The 15,730-nt window shown below is 39.9% G+C and overlaps 2 protein-coding genes across 3 annotated transcripts in view; one reads left to right on the top strand and one right to left on the bottom strand.

Annotated features, from left to right (window-relative positions):
- Positions 1-920: 920 nt before the first annotated feature.
- Positions 921-6,102, bottom strand: LOC148900885 (ubiquitin-like protein 7). Its single transcript, XM_088992923.1, has 11 exons — positions 6,039-6,102; positions 5,613-5,787; positions 5,005-5,124; positions 4,841-4,926; positions 3,955-4,039; positions 3,835-3,892; positions 3,627-3,763; positions 2,671-2,720; positions 2,408-2,584; positions 1,225-1,338; positions 921-1,152 (listed from the first exon to the last, which is right to left on the bottom strand). Exons 2-11 carry the CDS (start codon positions 5,785-5,787, stop codon positions 1,012-1,014), a joined length of 1,143 nt encoding a protein of 380 aa, XP_088849049.1. The 5' UTR covers positions 6,039-6,102; the 3' UTR covers positions 921-1,011.
- cd276 (CD276 molecule) overlaps positions 5,081-15,730 on the top strand; it is an 88,850-nt gene continuing 78,200 nt past the window's right edge. Inside the window, exons 1-4 of one of the 2 annotated variants that reach the window (XM_088992924.1) lie at positions 5,081-5,217; positions 5,301-5,437; positions 6,564-6,861; positions 8,521-8,629. In XM_088992924.1, the coding sequence (XP_088849050.1) occupies positions 8,575-8,629 (55 nt within the window). In that variant the 5' untranslated portion in view covers positions 5,081-5,217; positions 5,301-5,437; positions 6,564-6,861; positions 8,521-8,574. The remainder of the gene's footprint in view (positions 5,218-5,300; positions 5,438-6,563; positions 6,862-8,520; positions 8,630-15,730) is intronic. The other variant, XM_088992925.1, reaches the window with a different exon arrangement.

Here is a 15,730-nt window from a genome sequence, read left to right as displayed (position 1 = left end):
AAATGCTAAAACGGTGAAGTTAAATGGACAAGAACTTTAAAGTACAAATCACTAAATACATCTAACTGTTTAATTATTTTTTTTCATTTGATATTTCCATGACAGCTTTCCATGATGACAGGTGAGGCACTGCCTCACCTGCCTCCACTGACTGCACGTCACTGGTGAGCAGCGGGAGCCCCACATGCTCCAGCATTCACTCAACCCAGAAGGAACTCAAATAGATAGAAGGCTAGCTAGCTAAGAGATAGCTAATACATACTTAGAAGCAAGCCAAAGTTAAAGTTGAGACGAAATGAATGTATGCTGTTCCGCTAATTTGTACAAAGAATATTTTGATAATACAATAAATATTTTTTAATAGGTGTATTTGGCGTGCCTTTAAAACACAGGTGTCAAAGTCAAGGCTCGGGGGCCAAATCCGGCCCTCCATATCATTTTATTCGGCCCACGAAAGCAAATCTAACTGGTGAAATTGCATGATGCTTATTAAAAGTCAGAACCAAAATTTCAAATTGTCCCATGCAAACCACAAAACATCATTTTTTACTTCAAATTTAAAAACTAGTTATTCATTATTTTGTTATGTGCTACGTACATAATATATGGAGATGATGAAACAATTATATGGTTTCCCAAAATTCATAATGGCCCTCCAAGGGAAACCATAACGATGACGTGGCCCATGACAACACTGCTTTAAAAAATCCTCAAAAATACATGCCAATGCAATTGTATTATAACAATGCTGAATTATTAAATTTTCTTCACGTTTCGAATAATTATCTAACAAAAATAATATTTTTATGATGTGGTCATTTTGTTGTGTTTCTCACAGAATCGTTGATCGATGGAATTTGTTTCAGTTGCCTTTGTTTCGAAAGTGCCACATAGACATAGTTGAAGATTTAAACATGAGAGCTATTTCAAAAACATCTTTATTTCCATGCATTTCAAGCATAGTGACAAGATAACAGAATGTATTAGAATATTATGAGACAATATAGAGGTTCAGAGCCCCGGTCCGCCGGCAAAGATGAGCTCCAGGGCAGCCTGGATATCTCCTTCGGTGGCCTGCAGAGCTCTGAGCATCAATTCCTCGTCCTGGATGCCCATATCTCTGAGCTGTTGCATTTGCGATTGCCAGCGGCCCTGAACGTATCGTGCACAAATTGTTTTATTCACTTGTGTCTCAGTTTGCTCTTTAACACAGAGATATTTTACCTGCAGGGCAGACATGTTGGTGGCTTGGAGGGCTTGTTGCAGCGCCTGGCTGAACAGGTCATTGCTGACGGGGGTCCCTGCCGGCATCGGGGGACCGGTGCTCGATGACTCGGCCTGCAGGTTAGGTCAAAATATCATGTTGATGAGGGACATTCTGCATTTAATCCATTTTTGATGCGTATCGAGTATAAATGTTTGTTGCTTATCATTCACCAAATTTGTTTTGATAGTCGTTAAGTATGTATATTTTCATCTCAACAATCACTTTGTTATGATGTTACGTAGCGTCAATATTGGCGTTTTTAAAAAAATTATTAAAAATAAAAATAATTTTAGGTTGCATGATTAATATATGTACAACTATTTCTCACCATAAACTGTGAGACAAAAATATTGCTCTAGTAATACGCACAATCACGGATGTGAACTTTTGTCACTCATATAGCATGATAATTTATTTATGACAATAACATAACATGGCCGCTTAAAGGACAACCAACACCATTTTTTTGTCTCCTAACTGACATCAGAAAAACCTTTTATAGCATCTAAAATACCCAAAACACGCAGGCTGATACTTTTAGTCAAATGCAAAACACCAATAAAAATGAGTTAGTGTCCCAAAACTATTTCAAAATGACCCCGAAAATGGCGAGTTTCAGAAGGTCCCACCCCCTGTTCGTGACGTCACGCCAGGACGTCTTGCCTTGCAAGGAAAGCATAAATGCCTTGCCTTGCTTAGAAAGCATAAATGTTTGCAATCAATTAAAGAAGTCCTTCCGGATCAATTCGAGCCATCAGGACTCCAATGTAGCGTCCCAGAAAATGCACAAAATGCCGCCCAAACGCCGTTGGAAATGGGCTGATTTGTCTGCTGGGAATTTGTCTCAACTAGTAAATAGTAGTCTTTCGATTCACCATTGCGTTATTTATGTGTTTTCCTTCTAATTTCGCCATCAACATGATGTTTTCAGACCAAACAAAGTAGCCAAAATGCATTGTGTGTCGCTTTCTCATTCAGGGGCGTTCCTTCAGTGACGTAGGGTGAGGACTCGTCACCAACTCAAATTTTTACAAATTATGGACACAACTTATCCGGAGGTGTCTGTTGTCCTTTAATTCTCATTCTCCACATAATGAACCTTATCACATGTAATTGTGAGATGTTCCAGGATGGCTTGACCTGGCTAGCTGTGGTCGGAGTCACTGCGCTGCTTTCCGGCGTGCTGGCGAGGGCTAGCGCTGTAGCTAGCTCACTCTGCGTGATAGGTCGAGGGCCCGTGGCACCGCTGTGGTTCAGAGAGAGCGGCCGAATGCCTACAGACGGACCCGCTCTGTTCGAGGGGCCCGCCGGGCTGCCCTGATGATACACGCACAGAAAAACGACGCTTGTAAGAATTAACACTCCAAAAGAAGTCCAATGTTAAGATGTGAGCAAAAACTCACTGGTTGGAAGTCTTCATCATCATCTGACATGCCCTCAAACATGAAGCCTCCTAAAAAAAATAAGTGGTCAGTTTAATCGAAAAACAATGAGATTAAAAAAAAAATATATATATATAATACAGTGATACCTCGGCTTACGAACGCTTTAGCTCACAAACTTTTTGCCTTACAAACATTAAATTAGCGAGACTATAATATTGGCATGCGAACTAGTTTTCGGTGGACGAACCAAACCACACAATGCCACGGTGGCTGGCGGACTAGTTTTCCACAACCCCTTTGAGTGCAGACGTGGTTTGTTATCAAGTGAAGTACTTTTGCTATTATGGGACTAAAAAAGAGACCCACCACAGGCTAGTGTTAAGCCAAATAGCCCACAAAAGAAAATTACGGTCGAGCAGAAGAAGGAGATCATCGAAAAACACGAACGAGGTGTGCGTTTGTGTGACTTAGCGTCCCACTACCAGTTTGCTAAGTCCACCAATGCTACGTGTGGCTAAGGGTGTTTCTGTGTTGTCCAAGCAACGGTCTCAGGCAATAGAAGAGGTTGAAAAACTTCTGTTGATTTGGATTAACGAAAAGCAGCTAGCAGGGGACATTGTGAATGAGGGTATTATTGCCGAGAAAGCACGGCAACGTCACTCGGATAGCATCAAGAGGCAACTATATCAACGACCATCACAAAGGTAAATAAAACGCATTTATTATACCGTACAATTTATTTCTTTAATTACAATACAATATCACATTTATTATACATAAAATAAGGTATATTTTGTGTAGTTTTAAGGCTTATTTCGTAGGAAATTATGTTTTATGTCGACCTGGGAACGGATTATTCTCATTTTTCATGGTTTCTTATGGGAAATAAATGTTTGGCAGACAAACTTTTCACCTTACACACACTTTCTGGGAACCAATTAAGTTCGTAAGCCAATGTATCACTGTATACTGACCTGGCATATCGCTGTAAGAGCTGGCTGTGGCATTGCGGGTAGAAGAAGGAGCAGTGGACTGCGTGGGTGTGCTTCCTGCCACGGAGTGCAGCACCAGGATGATTGCGTTAACCAGGGCCGGGTGAGAACTGATGAGCCTGTGAGGTACATAATGAAACGTCATGATTTTTTTATAAATATATTTATTAAGACAAAAACAAGTACTCACGTGTCTAACATGTTTGGGTCTGTGAATTGCACGAACAGGTCTTTGTCTTGCAGCACGCCTGGAGCGGATTCCAAATGTCAGCATTTGCATTTTTTTGCACCAATGAAGAAGAAGTCTTACCGAGAGCCACCGGATCCGACTTGAGTCCTGGTGTGGCCACGATGATCTGATCTAGTGACTCTTTGTTGGTTATCATTTTGTACACCTTGGTGGAAAGACAAGATGCAGGATTGACTGTGCATTTTACATATTCTTTGGCTATGTTGTGACAGAGAAATCAGTGCATGTGTCGACTGACTATATTTCGACAACATTTAAGATTGAGATTGTACAGTTCATCACAATAGTCAATACATACGTGTATAAAGTACAGTGAGACCTCAACTTACAAATTTCTTGTCTTATAAACGTCAAATTTATGAAAATTAAACCTTATAATAAGCACTATTTTTATGATACACACCCACCACGGCTGGCGGAGTGATCTTTGGCGGAAGCACACGACCGAACAGCACCAGAGGTTAAGTTACCAATAGTCCTTATGGAAGGCGACTCTCCTTCCATAAGCCATCAACGACCATCAAAAAGGTAAATAAAACTTTACAGCACAGTTTATTTCTTTAATTACAGTTCTCATGTAATGCGCCTCTCTTTCCAAACAGCAATTCCCTTTGACCTTCGACCTCCAACGCCATTCCATCAAGCCGTAAATGACCATCACAAATGTACACAAAGTGACTTTATGATACAATGCAGTGTATTTCTTTCATTACAATACAATAGCACATTTATTATACATAGAATAAGGTATGTTGTGTGTAGTTTTAATGCTTATTTAGTTGAAAAGTATATTTTATGGAAACCCGGGATCGGATGATTCCCATTTTAATGGTTTCCTGTGGGAATTTTTTTTTGGAGATACACACTTTTCACCTTACACACTCTGTCTGGGAACCAATTAAGTTCGTAAGTTGAGGTCTCACTGTATATTTAAAGTCATTATCACCGATTCTCTGTAGGTGGAGTGGAGCGAATGAAGGGCCGCGTGAAGCATTCGAAACTCTCTGGCCGCAGTGGCTCGGTTAACAGGTTCTGAAAAAAAAACCACTCATTGAGAATCATTTGGCATCACAAGAAAAACGTCTTATCACATGTTAGATTTTGACACACCTGCAATGCTTTCCGGCTCCGGCCAAGTCTTTTTCAGTATATGCAACGTGGATCCTGGTTGAATTCCGCAGGCATCCAGTGTGAAGTCGTCTTTCAGTTTACGGCCACAATGGACCAGCTCTGGAATAATATACACACTTAAAATGATTTGGAAAACAAAGAGACACAGAGCATATCGGAAATAAACTTTCCAATGGCTTCCTTCGGTCCCAGGTAATGTTGATAACGTGAACACGTCATTTTTTTACCGGGTTGCTGAAATTAACTTTGCTTTAACTAATACTGCTCTGTTACAGAACGTGTGTTTACCACAACATACATTGCATCTTATGTTATAAAGCTGACGTTTAATGTGGAGTCTTAACCAGAATAGGAAATGAATGGACCTTTTCACTACCCAGGGGGGTTATAGTAGTTTCCAGACTACAAACAGGTAGGTAATTCCCTTATGTAAAATATAAGTGCTACTAAATACACGGCAAGAAATAAAATCGAAGCCTCTCTGGAGACACCGTCCGATTCTGGTCGGCTCCGGTGCATTCAGGAAACATCGGGGGAAAAATACACATCTTCTTGCAGGCAACCTTCTCTTTTAATCTTTGTAATACCTATGAGGTCCGGATCAGGTATGGAGTCTGGGAGCTGAGCGGCGACAAGCTGCTTTAAGGTGGCAACTCGGTACCCTCCTGGTGCTACGTCCCCTGGCATCATCTCAGGGAAGTGGAAGGTGGATTTGGGCTGACCCAACAGTTTAAGGGACAAGAACCAGTCTGTGGGAGCCATCTGGGTCGAAAAGAATACACCGAGTGAAATTCTATAATATGTTGATGCGAGAAAGGCTATGGAACATAAACAAATAGGCAATCACTGCTAGCGGATTTTACGAAGATACAGTTTCTATGTCGCAAATACACATTTCAACATTTTTCACGGTGTCATCACATTTTAAATTGGTAAATAAAAGACTATAATGTAATAATATCTCATGGAAAACTTGACTACAGCGCCCAAATTAAAGAAATGCGCACACTCACACTTTCAATGTTGACGCGTTACCCACTTCCTCGACTCAAGTCACGTGGTGTTGTGTGGTGCGTTTACAGCCAGTGTACATGTTCGGAGCCTTTCCTGATACGTAATCAATTTTCTTATTCAAAAGAAGCATTCCACTATAAAGATGACTATCCAAAGGCACCATTTAAATTTGGATGTGTTTTATGTTATTTATTTTTAATTGTATTGGTATTATCATATGCCGTACAAATTTTTTTCCCACTGTGTAGTTCAGCCGACGCTGCGTCATTTCTTGGGGAAAATGTGATTCCAGACAAATGAATCATGCTGTGTTATTTTAATTCAGATCAGGAGGAGGTATCCAAACTTGACAAGCTAATGTTCGTCGCAATTATTATAAATAGATATTTCTTCTACTTTATTACTACTACATGACATGTACGTAGTACTTATATTGCAGCGCTGCAATTAATGTTGCTCCGTCAAAATGATGTACGTGAAGACTATGCGAACGAGACCTTCACTGACTACAGTTTTCTTTGCAGACTCCGAGCAGTTAACCCGAAGTGGGACGCCACTCGCCCCTCCTCGAAATGACATCACCACCGAGTAAACTAAGCAACAAGGAGTGGTTTATTGAAAGGGACCAGTTCCAAATCAATGGAATACACCCGCGCACTTTGATAACCCCTGACAGAGCCCATTTAAGACAACAAAACACCGTTATCTTAAAACATAACGGGACGAGGGTAATAAGAAAACACTGCTCCTGAACGCAACGTTGACTCCAGGGAAAGACCAGGACGTCACTTGAGCACTTTTTCTGGTCTTTGTCCTACCATGGTAAGAAACTGTTCATCTCCTTCTGGCATGCATTTCGCCACCGGGTTACGAGTTGAGCTCGCTATTTATCAGAACAGACACAGAAGTCGCGAACTGGGAGCTGAGGTTTTAAACTCTATTGTTTATTTGAAGGATTAATGTAGTTTTTATGTATGTATGTACATATTTCTTAGCGAATCTATGGTCAAGCTAATAGTGAAGCATTTGAATGCCTTACGTATAGTGCCCCCTGTTGGCAAAATGAAGTCATTACGTTATGTGGTCCGAAAAAAATCCTCTCCCAAAAAAAACTTGACTTCAAATGATTAGATGCGTTTAAAGGATGAATAGATGCGTTTAAAGGATTTTCTCTGATGGGGTTTTCTGGATTTACGTTCTTTATCACATGCTTATTCAGCAGGCAGGTACAACTTCCTGCAGGATGGAGAGGATGTTGTAGTCCCCATCCGGATAACTTGAGTCGGAAGTAATTCCTGGTGAAGTCATCCTGTTGTGACTGCGGCCATCCATATATCTCTACAGTTTCTGTTTTTTTTACAAGAAGCTTTTTCAAAATGTCAACATAACATTTTTATTGAAGCAAAAATTTCCTACTATGCTGTTGTCATTGCCGATCGGATCTTTTCCTGTTAAAATGATCAAGTCAAGCCACTCCCCTGACCCTTCCCCCAAGTGCCCCCCCCCTTGATCTTTTCCCACTTGAGAAAGTTATAAAAAAGTTTTAACGAAGGATAGTTAAAAGGATTTGCATTGCTGGCAAAGGGGAGCACTGAACTCAGTTAGTCACTTCCTGATGTCTGGCACCAGGCACAGCCTGTGGTATGGTCGGTCCAATTTGACATTGTGCTGTCCAGGGAGAAGTTGAGGGAAGTTTGGGGGAAGTTATTTATTTTTCTTAGCTTTGGACAGTGACAATGAAAGTGACGAGCTGCTCTGTTGTGGAAACATTGGTCATGATGAGGCTGCAAGTCTGACCCACATCCTCTTTGCTCAAGTCAAATACAAACGCTGACTATACGATACTGCTGTTTTATTTCATTATAAACAAATGGACTCAAATCCACGTCACATAACCAAATTTAGAAAATGGTTCAGCCTGGTGGTTGTTATCGTGTGGCTGCCGCCGCTCACCCGCAGTAAAAAAAATACCAGTGGCTGTAAAGTGTCCTTGAGAGTTTTGAAAGGTGCTTATAAATGAAATGTATTATTATTATTACTGTATCAATTAGCTAGCTAGCTGGCTTTCTATCTATTTGAGTTACTTCCGGGTTGAGTGGACGCTAGGGCTTTTGGCTGCTGCTGCTCACCCGCAGAAAAACCTACCCAGTGACTGTAAAGTGTCCTTGAGAGTTTTGAAAGGCGCTTATAAATGAAATGTATAATAATAATAATAATAATAATAATAATAATAATAATAAAATAAAAATATGATTATTATCTGAGTCCTTGGGGACTGTGATGTCATTTTGACTTCACAGCAAGTGTTGCCAAATGATTGCCTCCTGAGATGGATTTTTTATTTATTTATTGTTATTTTTATTTGCTGCTTGGTTAATTTTTCAACAAGTGGAATTATTGTCAAGAGAACTATCAACCAAAGAAGACTAAAAAAGACAAGCAAGTAAGATCATTCTCATTTTTCTGTTTTGATCTCTGCAGCGTCACGTCTGAAGAAGTTTTCGCACCATACGAATCCACTCCGGAATCACCACAATGTCCTTGCTGTTGCCCCTGCTCCTGTCTGCCATGTTGGCCTTCCAAGTTGTTGGTAGGTGTCAGCTGTGGTAACAACAGTATGTAGTATACAACAGTATGTAGTATACAACATTATGTAGTACTACTACAGTATGTCGTAGGATTGTTTATCTAGTCTTTTCAAAGGCCTTTGAAGGGCAAAAATTAAAGACAACATTCAAAAGTTCCTGTAGTTTTACACAAGGGGTTGTTTTTTTAAGGGGTAGCTTTAATGGCGGACCATGGCTTTCTATAAAAGGTATTGATTTTAAAATAATAATTTAAATAAACGAGTATAACGCACAACATTTTCTAACTAAAAAGAACTCAAAGTTTGGGTGCGCGTTATAAATTCTCATGTATATTTAATGCTCTATCCCTTCCAGGAGGGGGCAGCATTTCCATGGCTATTCTTGGCCTTCAGTTTCGATTCTCGGAAAGACCTGGATCACTTTGCGCATTTTTTTTTAATTTTTATTGTTGATTAACATTTCTTTAGCTACACTTCATTTCCTTTCCTCACCTCGCTCACACTGAAACGTGAGTTAAGCATTGGTTTTTTGCGCAGTTACCAACATCCAGAGTTTTGATTCAGTGTTTACATTGTCATTCAGTGTTTACATTGTCAAGAAATGATTTTTATCACAATGCTTGGTCTGAGCCGAGAAAAAGTGAAACAACATTTTAGACCGATTTTTAATTGAAAATTAGGGATGCACGTTATACACCTGTGCGTGTTATACTTGAATACATATGGTATATAAATAATGTCTTAAATACGAGTGCATATGTTGTTTACAGCACTGATGTCAAAGTCAAGGCAAGCGGGCCAGATCTCCCCTGTCACATCATTCTATGTGGCCCGTGAAGGCAAATCAAACATGTCAAATTCCATCACGCTTGCTCAAGTCTGAACCAAATTAACAAATTATCGTATGCAATCCAAAATAACAATCATGATTTTTGACTTCTGATTTTAAACTACTTATCCATCAATTTTGCTCTGCACTCTGTACGTATAATGCGGAGGTGACAAAATATCGAGATGGTTTCCCAAAATTCCTAACTGCCCTACAAGGTAAACCGTATACAATGTTGTCCGTAAAAAAATGAGTTTGACAACCCTGGTTTATAGTATCAATGTGTATACAATATAATACCATACCCTACCCTACCCTACCTTACCACACCACACCACCACCATGAGTTTGACAACCCTGGTTTATAGTATCAATGTATGTACAATATAATACCACACCATACCACACCACACCATACCATAACATACAATACCATACTATACCATACCGTACCATACCATATATATTGATTTCTATAGTCTGTATGTAAGAAAACTGTTAAGACATAGAATATAGTTTCACGTTATTTCAGTCGCAAGACTTTAAATGGTTCTGTGGCATATTTATGCCAGGCACCGAGTTAGAGATCTATGAAGATATACAATCTTGGTGTTTCCCCGGGTGTCTGTGAAAACTGCTTTTAAAGCAAAACTTCCCAGTCGATGAAGGGGCGACTGGGTGATGTCGCAATGAAGGATTCATAACTTGAAAGTTTCACTTCTCTCCAAGTTGGGTCTTCATAAAACAAGTAACAAATAGACACCGACTGACTTGATAACGACTCCAAGCTTTGTAAATAAAAGAAAGAAGTCCAGCATGTAAAAAAAAGGATCTACACGTCAAAGTTTAATCAGCTTCTTTTCTTCGCAATATGTGTAAGCTAGACATATAATGTAAATCCGGCTCAGTGGGTCTCAGCGCAATCACTCGTTCATAAGGCATCTCTTCCACTCCCGACACAAATCAGACCATGGGCTGGCTCATTACTGACGGCGTGGAGGAGGAGTAGATGTGGGCGGCTGGTACAATGATTCAGTTTCTCTCCGCTAAGTGGAGCACTAAGTGAATTAGTTGGCTGCTGCACATGTAACTTGAGACAAATACACATCAGATTGTGAAGTCCCCACGCGTAATCAAAGGTAACACTAGGAGCTAAAGATGGCGTCTTTTTCCACACAATAAGAACATAATGGATGATAAATTAGACCCAACGGTGATTGTGTAAAATCTGATCATCGCTCATGTTCATCTCAAGTGATGATTAATTTTTGCTGCATTTTGAGATGGTGTCGAACTACCGGTACATTGTGGCATTTATTTGTATTTTTGTTGGTCATATATGTCTTTCTTTTGACTGCATTTGATGTCTTCTTTTATAAACTACATTGAGCTTTCGATGAAAAGGCTTCTTCAGCCGTCATCTGTACTTCTTTGAAGGTGTCAGACGTTTTGCTTCTTATACAAGATGCTTCTTCAGCGAACTCAAGCCTTGCTGGTAGTTTCGGTCCTATATATATGTCCCTACTGTCCAGACATGGCGGTGCCGGACTCAGCTATGATAGGTCCCTGCTCTCAGTTTGGGGGGAGCAGAGGACTACTCCCTGCGGCTCCACTGATAGGTCCTATTGTCCTGACTAACGACTGGCCAGATTGCCCTATTTGCACTGGTATCACCTCATCAGCATTACTAATCATATGTTACCTAAGCAGGATGTTGTACGAACGATCCAAATTGAACCTCCCACCACCATATCGGTTTAGTGAAGGATTTAGCTGTTTTATGAGAATCGCTTCTTTTACTCTATCTATGTCTTCTTTTACTCTATCTATATACTATGTTCTTTTGCTAAGATCTTAACCTCATTGTCATCAAATGAGTGGTTGCTAGCTTTTAGGTACATATGTACTGCCGATTGAGGCCCACTAGTATTATCCCTGGGGTGTTGATAGTCTTTTTTTGAGAATTTGTTTAGTCTCCCCAATGTATTACTCTTTATAATTTTCATTCTTACAATGTATTGAATAAACTACTTTACTTTGTTTTTCATTTGGCAGCCTATCTTTTGGATGCATGGATTTTTGCATTTAAGTGTTTATCGGTTTGAAATAAGTAGGAATTTTGTGTTGCCAAAAGTTTCAGAAACTCCTGCAATGTAAGGTACTGCTACTCCTCTCCTTTTTGTATCTTCAGAATTTTTGGTTTCATTCCCTATTCTTTCCTTCTGAGATTTGTTAAAAGACCACTGAGGGTACCTACAGTTTGTGAGTGCTCTCCTGATATGTTTTGAGTCCTTTTCTCCTTAGTATTCTCCTTTGACTCCTGTTTTAGAAGCAGGGAAGTGACATAAAAAGCTGGGGGAAGACCCAATACAGGTCATGCTTTTTATTTTATTTTTTTGTCTCACTCTTGAGCATCCATTCTTGCATTTTCTATACCGGTTATTGTGGTGTATATTGAGCCTGTCTCAGCTGACACCTAACAACAGGTGAAATAGATATTAGACTATTTCCCTGCTCCAAATTCAGGGGAATGTCCACCCAAATGCAGCATCGGTGACTATCTTCGAGCAGTGTCAGCCAGTGAAAGACTTGTTTTTTTGTCTGGCCATTTTACTTATAGCTTGTCATTTTTAGCCCATTGTCCATTAGTGAGCTGAAGTGGGAGGGGCGGGTTCAGACCATGCTTTACTAAAAGGAAGACTGTCTGCTGAGCGTAGTGCCTTGTTTAGTTTTCTTTATCTAATCTGACACAGTTTACTTGAATGTATAATCACAAATATCTCAACCCCTATACTCCATTTTCAGTTGTTGCTTTTTAAACTCATTGGGAAAAAAGTACATGATTACATATTTACACACCTGCACACCCTCATATTATGTTGAAAAAAATTCACGTTGATTATGTTGTGGGTCATTTTTACCCGTATGTAAAAATCCACTCAAAACAGTCAATGGGTTACATCAGCAGCTATCTAGCTAGCTATCTCTTCGCTATCTGGCTAGCTAGCTATCTATTAGCCATATGGCTAGCTAGCTATCTATTAGCCATCTGGCTAGCTAGCTAGCTATCTATTAGCTATCTGGCTAGCCAAGTACCATATTTTACGGTGTATAAGGCGCACCAGAGTATAAAGCGCACCCCCAAATAATGTTCTATTTTCAAACATTTCCATAGCTAGCTCTCTATTGGCTAGCTAGGTAGCTAGCTTTCTATCTATTTGAGTTATTCCGGGTTGAGTGAACGCTAGGGCTTTTGGCTGCTGCTGCTCACCCGCAGAAAAACCTACCCTGTGACTGTAAAGTGACCTTGAGAGTTTTGAAAGGCGCTTACAAATGTAATGTATTATTATTATTATTATTATTATGATTATTATTATCACATTTTTTCAAAAGTCCGAAACCGGTGTTTGTATCGCTAGCTAAACTGTAAGGTTAGTTGTCTGCTTCTATCTTTGTGACTGCTTTATTTCCTGTATATAATAGTTATCAATGTTAAGCGCTTTTTTTACATCTTCAGCTGTTGTTATAGCGCTATATAAATCAATATGTATTGTATTGTATTAGCATAACTGGAGCTAACAGTCTTAGCGCCTAGCTCACCATTTGTGTTCAGTAGAAATACTACTTTGAAAGTTTCCCAGATTTCTCTCCATAAAGGGAAGCCTAATGCTAATCCAAATTAATTTGTGTGATTTAATAAGATCCCCGAGGTGTGACAATAGTCTGCTCTCAACTGTCCTTCCAAGTGTGATAGCTCTGAATGCAGCTCCTCCCCATATATCGTCCTTTTCCGCAACACTGCGATTGATTTTGGAGAGCGTTCACTCTAGTCTGCTCATAAATTCAATTTAGGGGCTATTACCGTGTATCTCTGATGCTCTTGCTAATTCAATTGCGTCCGCTAAAGGGTCCCTTTGAGGGGGTCATCTTGACTGAAGACATCACATACACAATCACGTACGTCATCAATCTGTCACTTGCACTACCTCTTTCCTCTTTTCTTTCTCCCCCGTGCGTTCATTGAGACAGTGCATTACCCAACAAGCACCTCATGATTATTTCAACAAGTCGTCAAAATGCAAGCCTGCGGGACTGTTTAAAAATTGATTCGGGTAATATACAACGATTGCACTTCTGCAGGCGTTGTGCGGGATCCGCAGTTATGTGTGGTTGACTGTACGTCTTGTGGGCTTGCGTGAATGGTTTGAGCTGTGCTTGGAAACTGTTATAGGTTCAGCTTCTTTGCTCAGGAGGATAATGAGTAAAGCGGAAGTCTTTAACTGAACACACCCTTTGCTTGTTAGTAGTTGTGGTTTTGGCGACGTGGCAGCGTGGATGGAACGGTATTCTAAAGACCTTATGGCAACCCTTGTAGTGGAAATTTTATATTCAACCGTGTCAGCTTGTATTTAAGAATTAATGGTGGTAACTTCTACGGCAGATCTGTGAATGTTGTTTCTCCATCAATGGTAGCTGAAATAAATTTCACCAACGACGTCTATTGTCTCGTTTTCCTTGGACAAGTCAATTAGGCCCCTGATATTCCCAGGAGACATTGACCAATTTCAGTGACAAATTCACTCCTAAATGTTGATTATTGTCTTAATCAGTTAAAAACAAAAATATAGCATCAACAATGATCTCTTAACATTTCATGTTATGAGCAGTTAAAACTCATCTTACTTCTTCCCCTAAAAAATAAAGGCTTGTAATAGTCAGTATGCAAAGGAAAATTGTCTTTTAACTCATTCACTGCCAGACGATGTGCCAAAATGTGTCCACTCTAGTGCCAGGATTTTTGTCATTTTCATTCAAATTTCAGGACCCACAGAATATTGGTTTTAGGACTACATGGACTTTAAATTCAGCATAAGAAACCTCAGACTTTCTTCTTTCATCACAAAAAAATAGTTAATTCCTCATTTATATGGGCCTGGAGTTATATGAGCTTGAAATGAGGGCGGCTGTACAAAATACAATGCAATACATACATATTGATTCATATAGCGCTTTAACAACAGCTGAGGCTGTAACAAAGCATTAATATGGACAACGGGTAAATGCTGCCCCCTTGTGAAAGGGAAAAAACATTTCCAGAGTTCTGACCAGCTCTTTATCGCAGTCCCCGCAAGAAAAAAATAAAACCCGAACAAATTCGGAAATAATAATAATAATAATAATACAGAAAGTCGCTCAATTCAAGTCACACTTTTATCAATTAATTTTCTCCGTGCGTGCATAATAATCGATTCGGACTAATATATCCGAATCGATATAACGAATACTGTATAATAATAATAATAATAATAATAATAATAATAGGCAGCAAACGTTAATAATGACATCACCTCAACTTACTTCTTTGACACAAACTACTTTCTTGTTAAAAAGCCTTTGGCGCCAGTTTCTACCATCTTGGGCCATTTCAGAAGAGTACAAAGCAGCAAAAGGATCAGCAAACATGAAAAAAAGTAACGGGTTGATTTGTGAACAGATATGGCGATGAAAAAATATCTTTCCATTCAGTATGGTGCAGTGCCCTAACAAGCTGTTAGATTTAAGAGAAAGATGGACAAGACAACATCCTGTGAAGGGAAATCAAGGAAGCCTTTCTCGCCCTGCTGTCTCTCTTCTTCAACCTTGAAGTTTTCTGTCTTCAAGTGAGATCTGACCCCGTGACCTCACGTCTACCTTGACAGTTCGCCACATTCCTTGTCTTTCTTCTTTTTTTTTCTCCGTTTGTGAAACCGCAGCTCATCAAAAGGCTCCCGGTGTCCACGGACTTGTAAGCCAGAGGCTCACTCTTATCTGACTGCCCGGGCCCATTAGAAGGGTTATTGACAGGATATGAGATGTCTCGCATCAAGAATGAAGGCAAGAGAAGACAGAAAGAAAGAAGGAAGGGGGAGATCGAAAGAAAGAGAAATCATGACTGAATAAAAAAAACAACAACAACATAAAAGAACATCGCATTTGATTTATGACTCTGCGGGAAATAACCAAGTCTCGGCCCTTATCCAGCCGATCACTTGTATGTCTCCCTGGTGAGGACACACTCCTTTGTGATTTCCTGTGGAAAGAAACATAAGAAGGGAGGAGATTCTTTTCAGAGCTTGATGTTGAAAGTGACCCCCGTTTATGCGCAGAGGTTGTGTGTGAGGATGTGGAGTCTCCCCTGATGATTATGTAAAGACAAGATCCCCATCATCGAGGCAATGTGAGCTCCCACTGGGACCCTCAGTTCCACCAAAAACCAATAATGCCGACTCACTCAG

Source organism: Hippocampus bargibanti, linkage group LG03 (assembly GCF_051943395.1).
Source record: "Hippocampus bargibanti isolate YZ-2025 linkage group LG03, ASM5194339v1, whole genome shotgun sequence".
Classification (NCBI taxonomy): domain Eukaryota; kingdom Metazoa; phylum Chordata; class Actinopteri; order Syngnathiformes; family Syngnathidae; genus Hippocampus; species Hippocampus bargibanti.
This window is presented reverse-complemented; position numbering and strand designations above follow the sequence as displayed.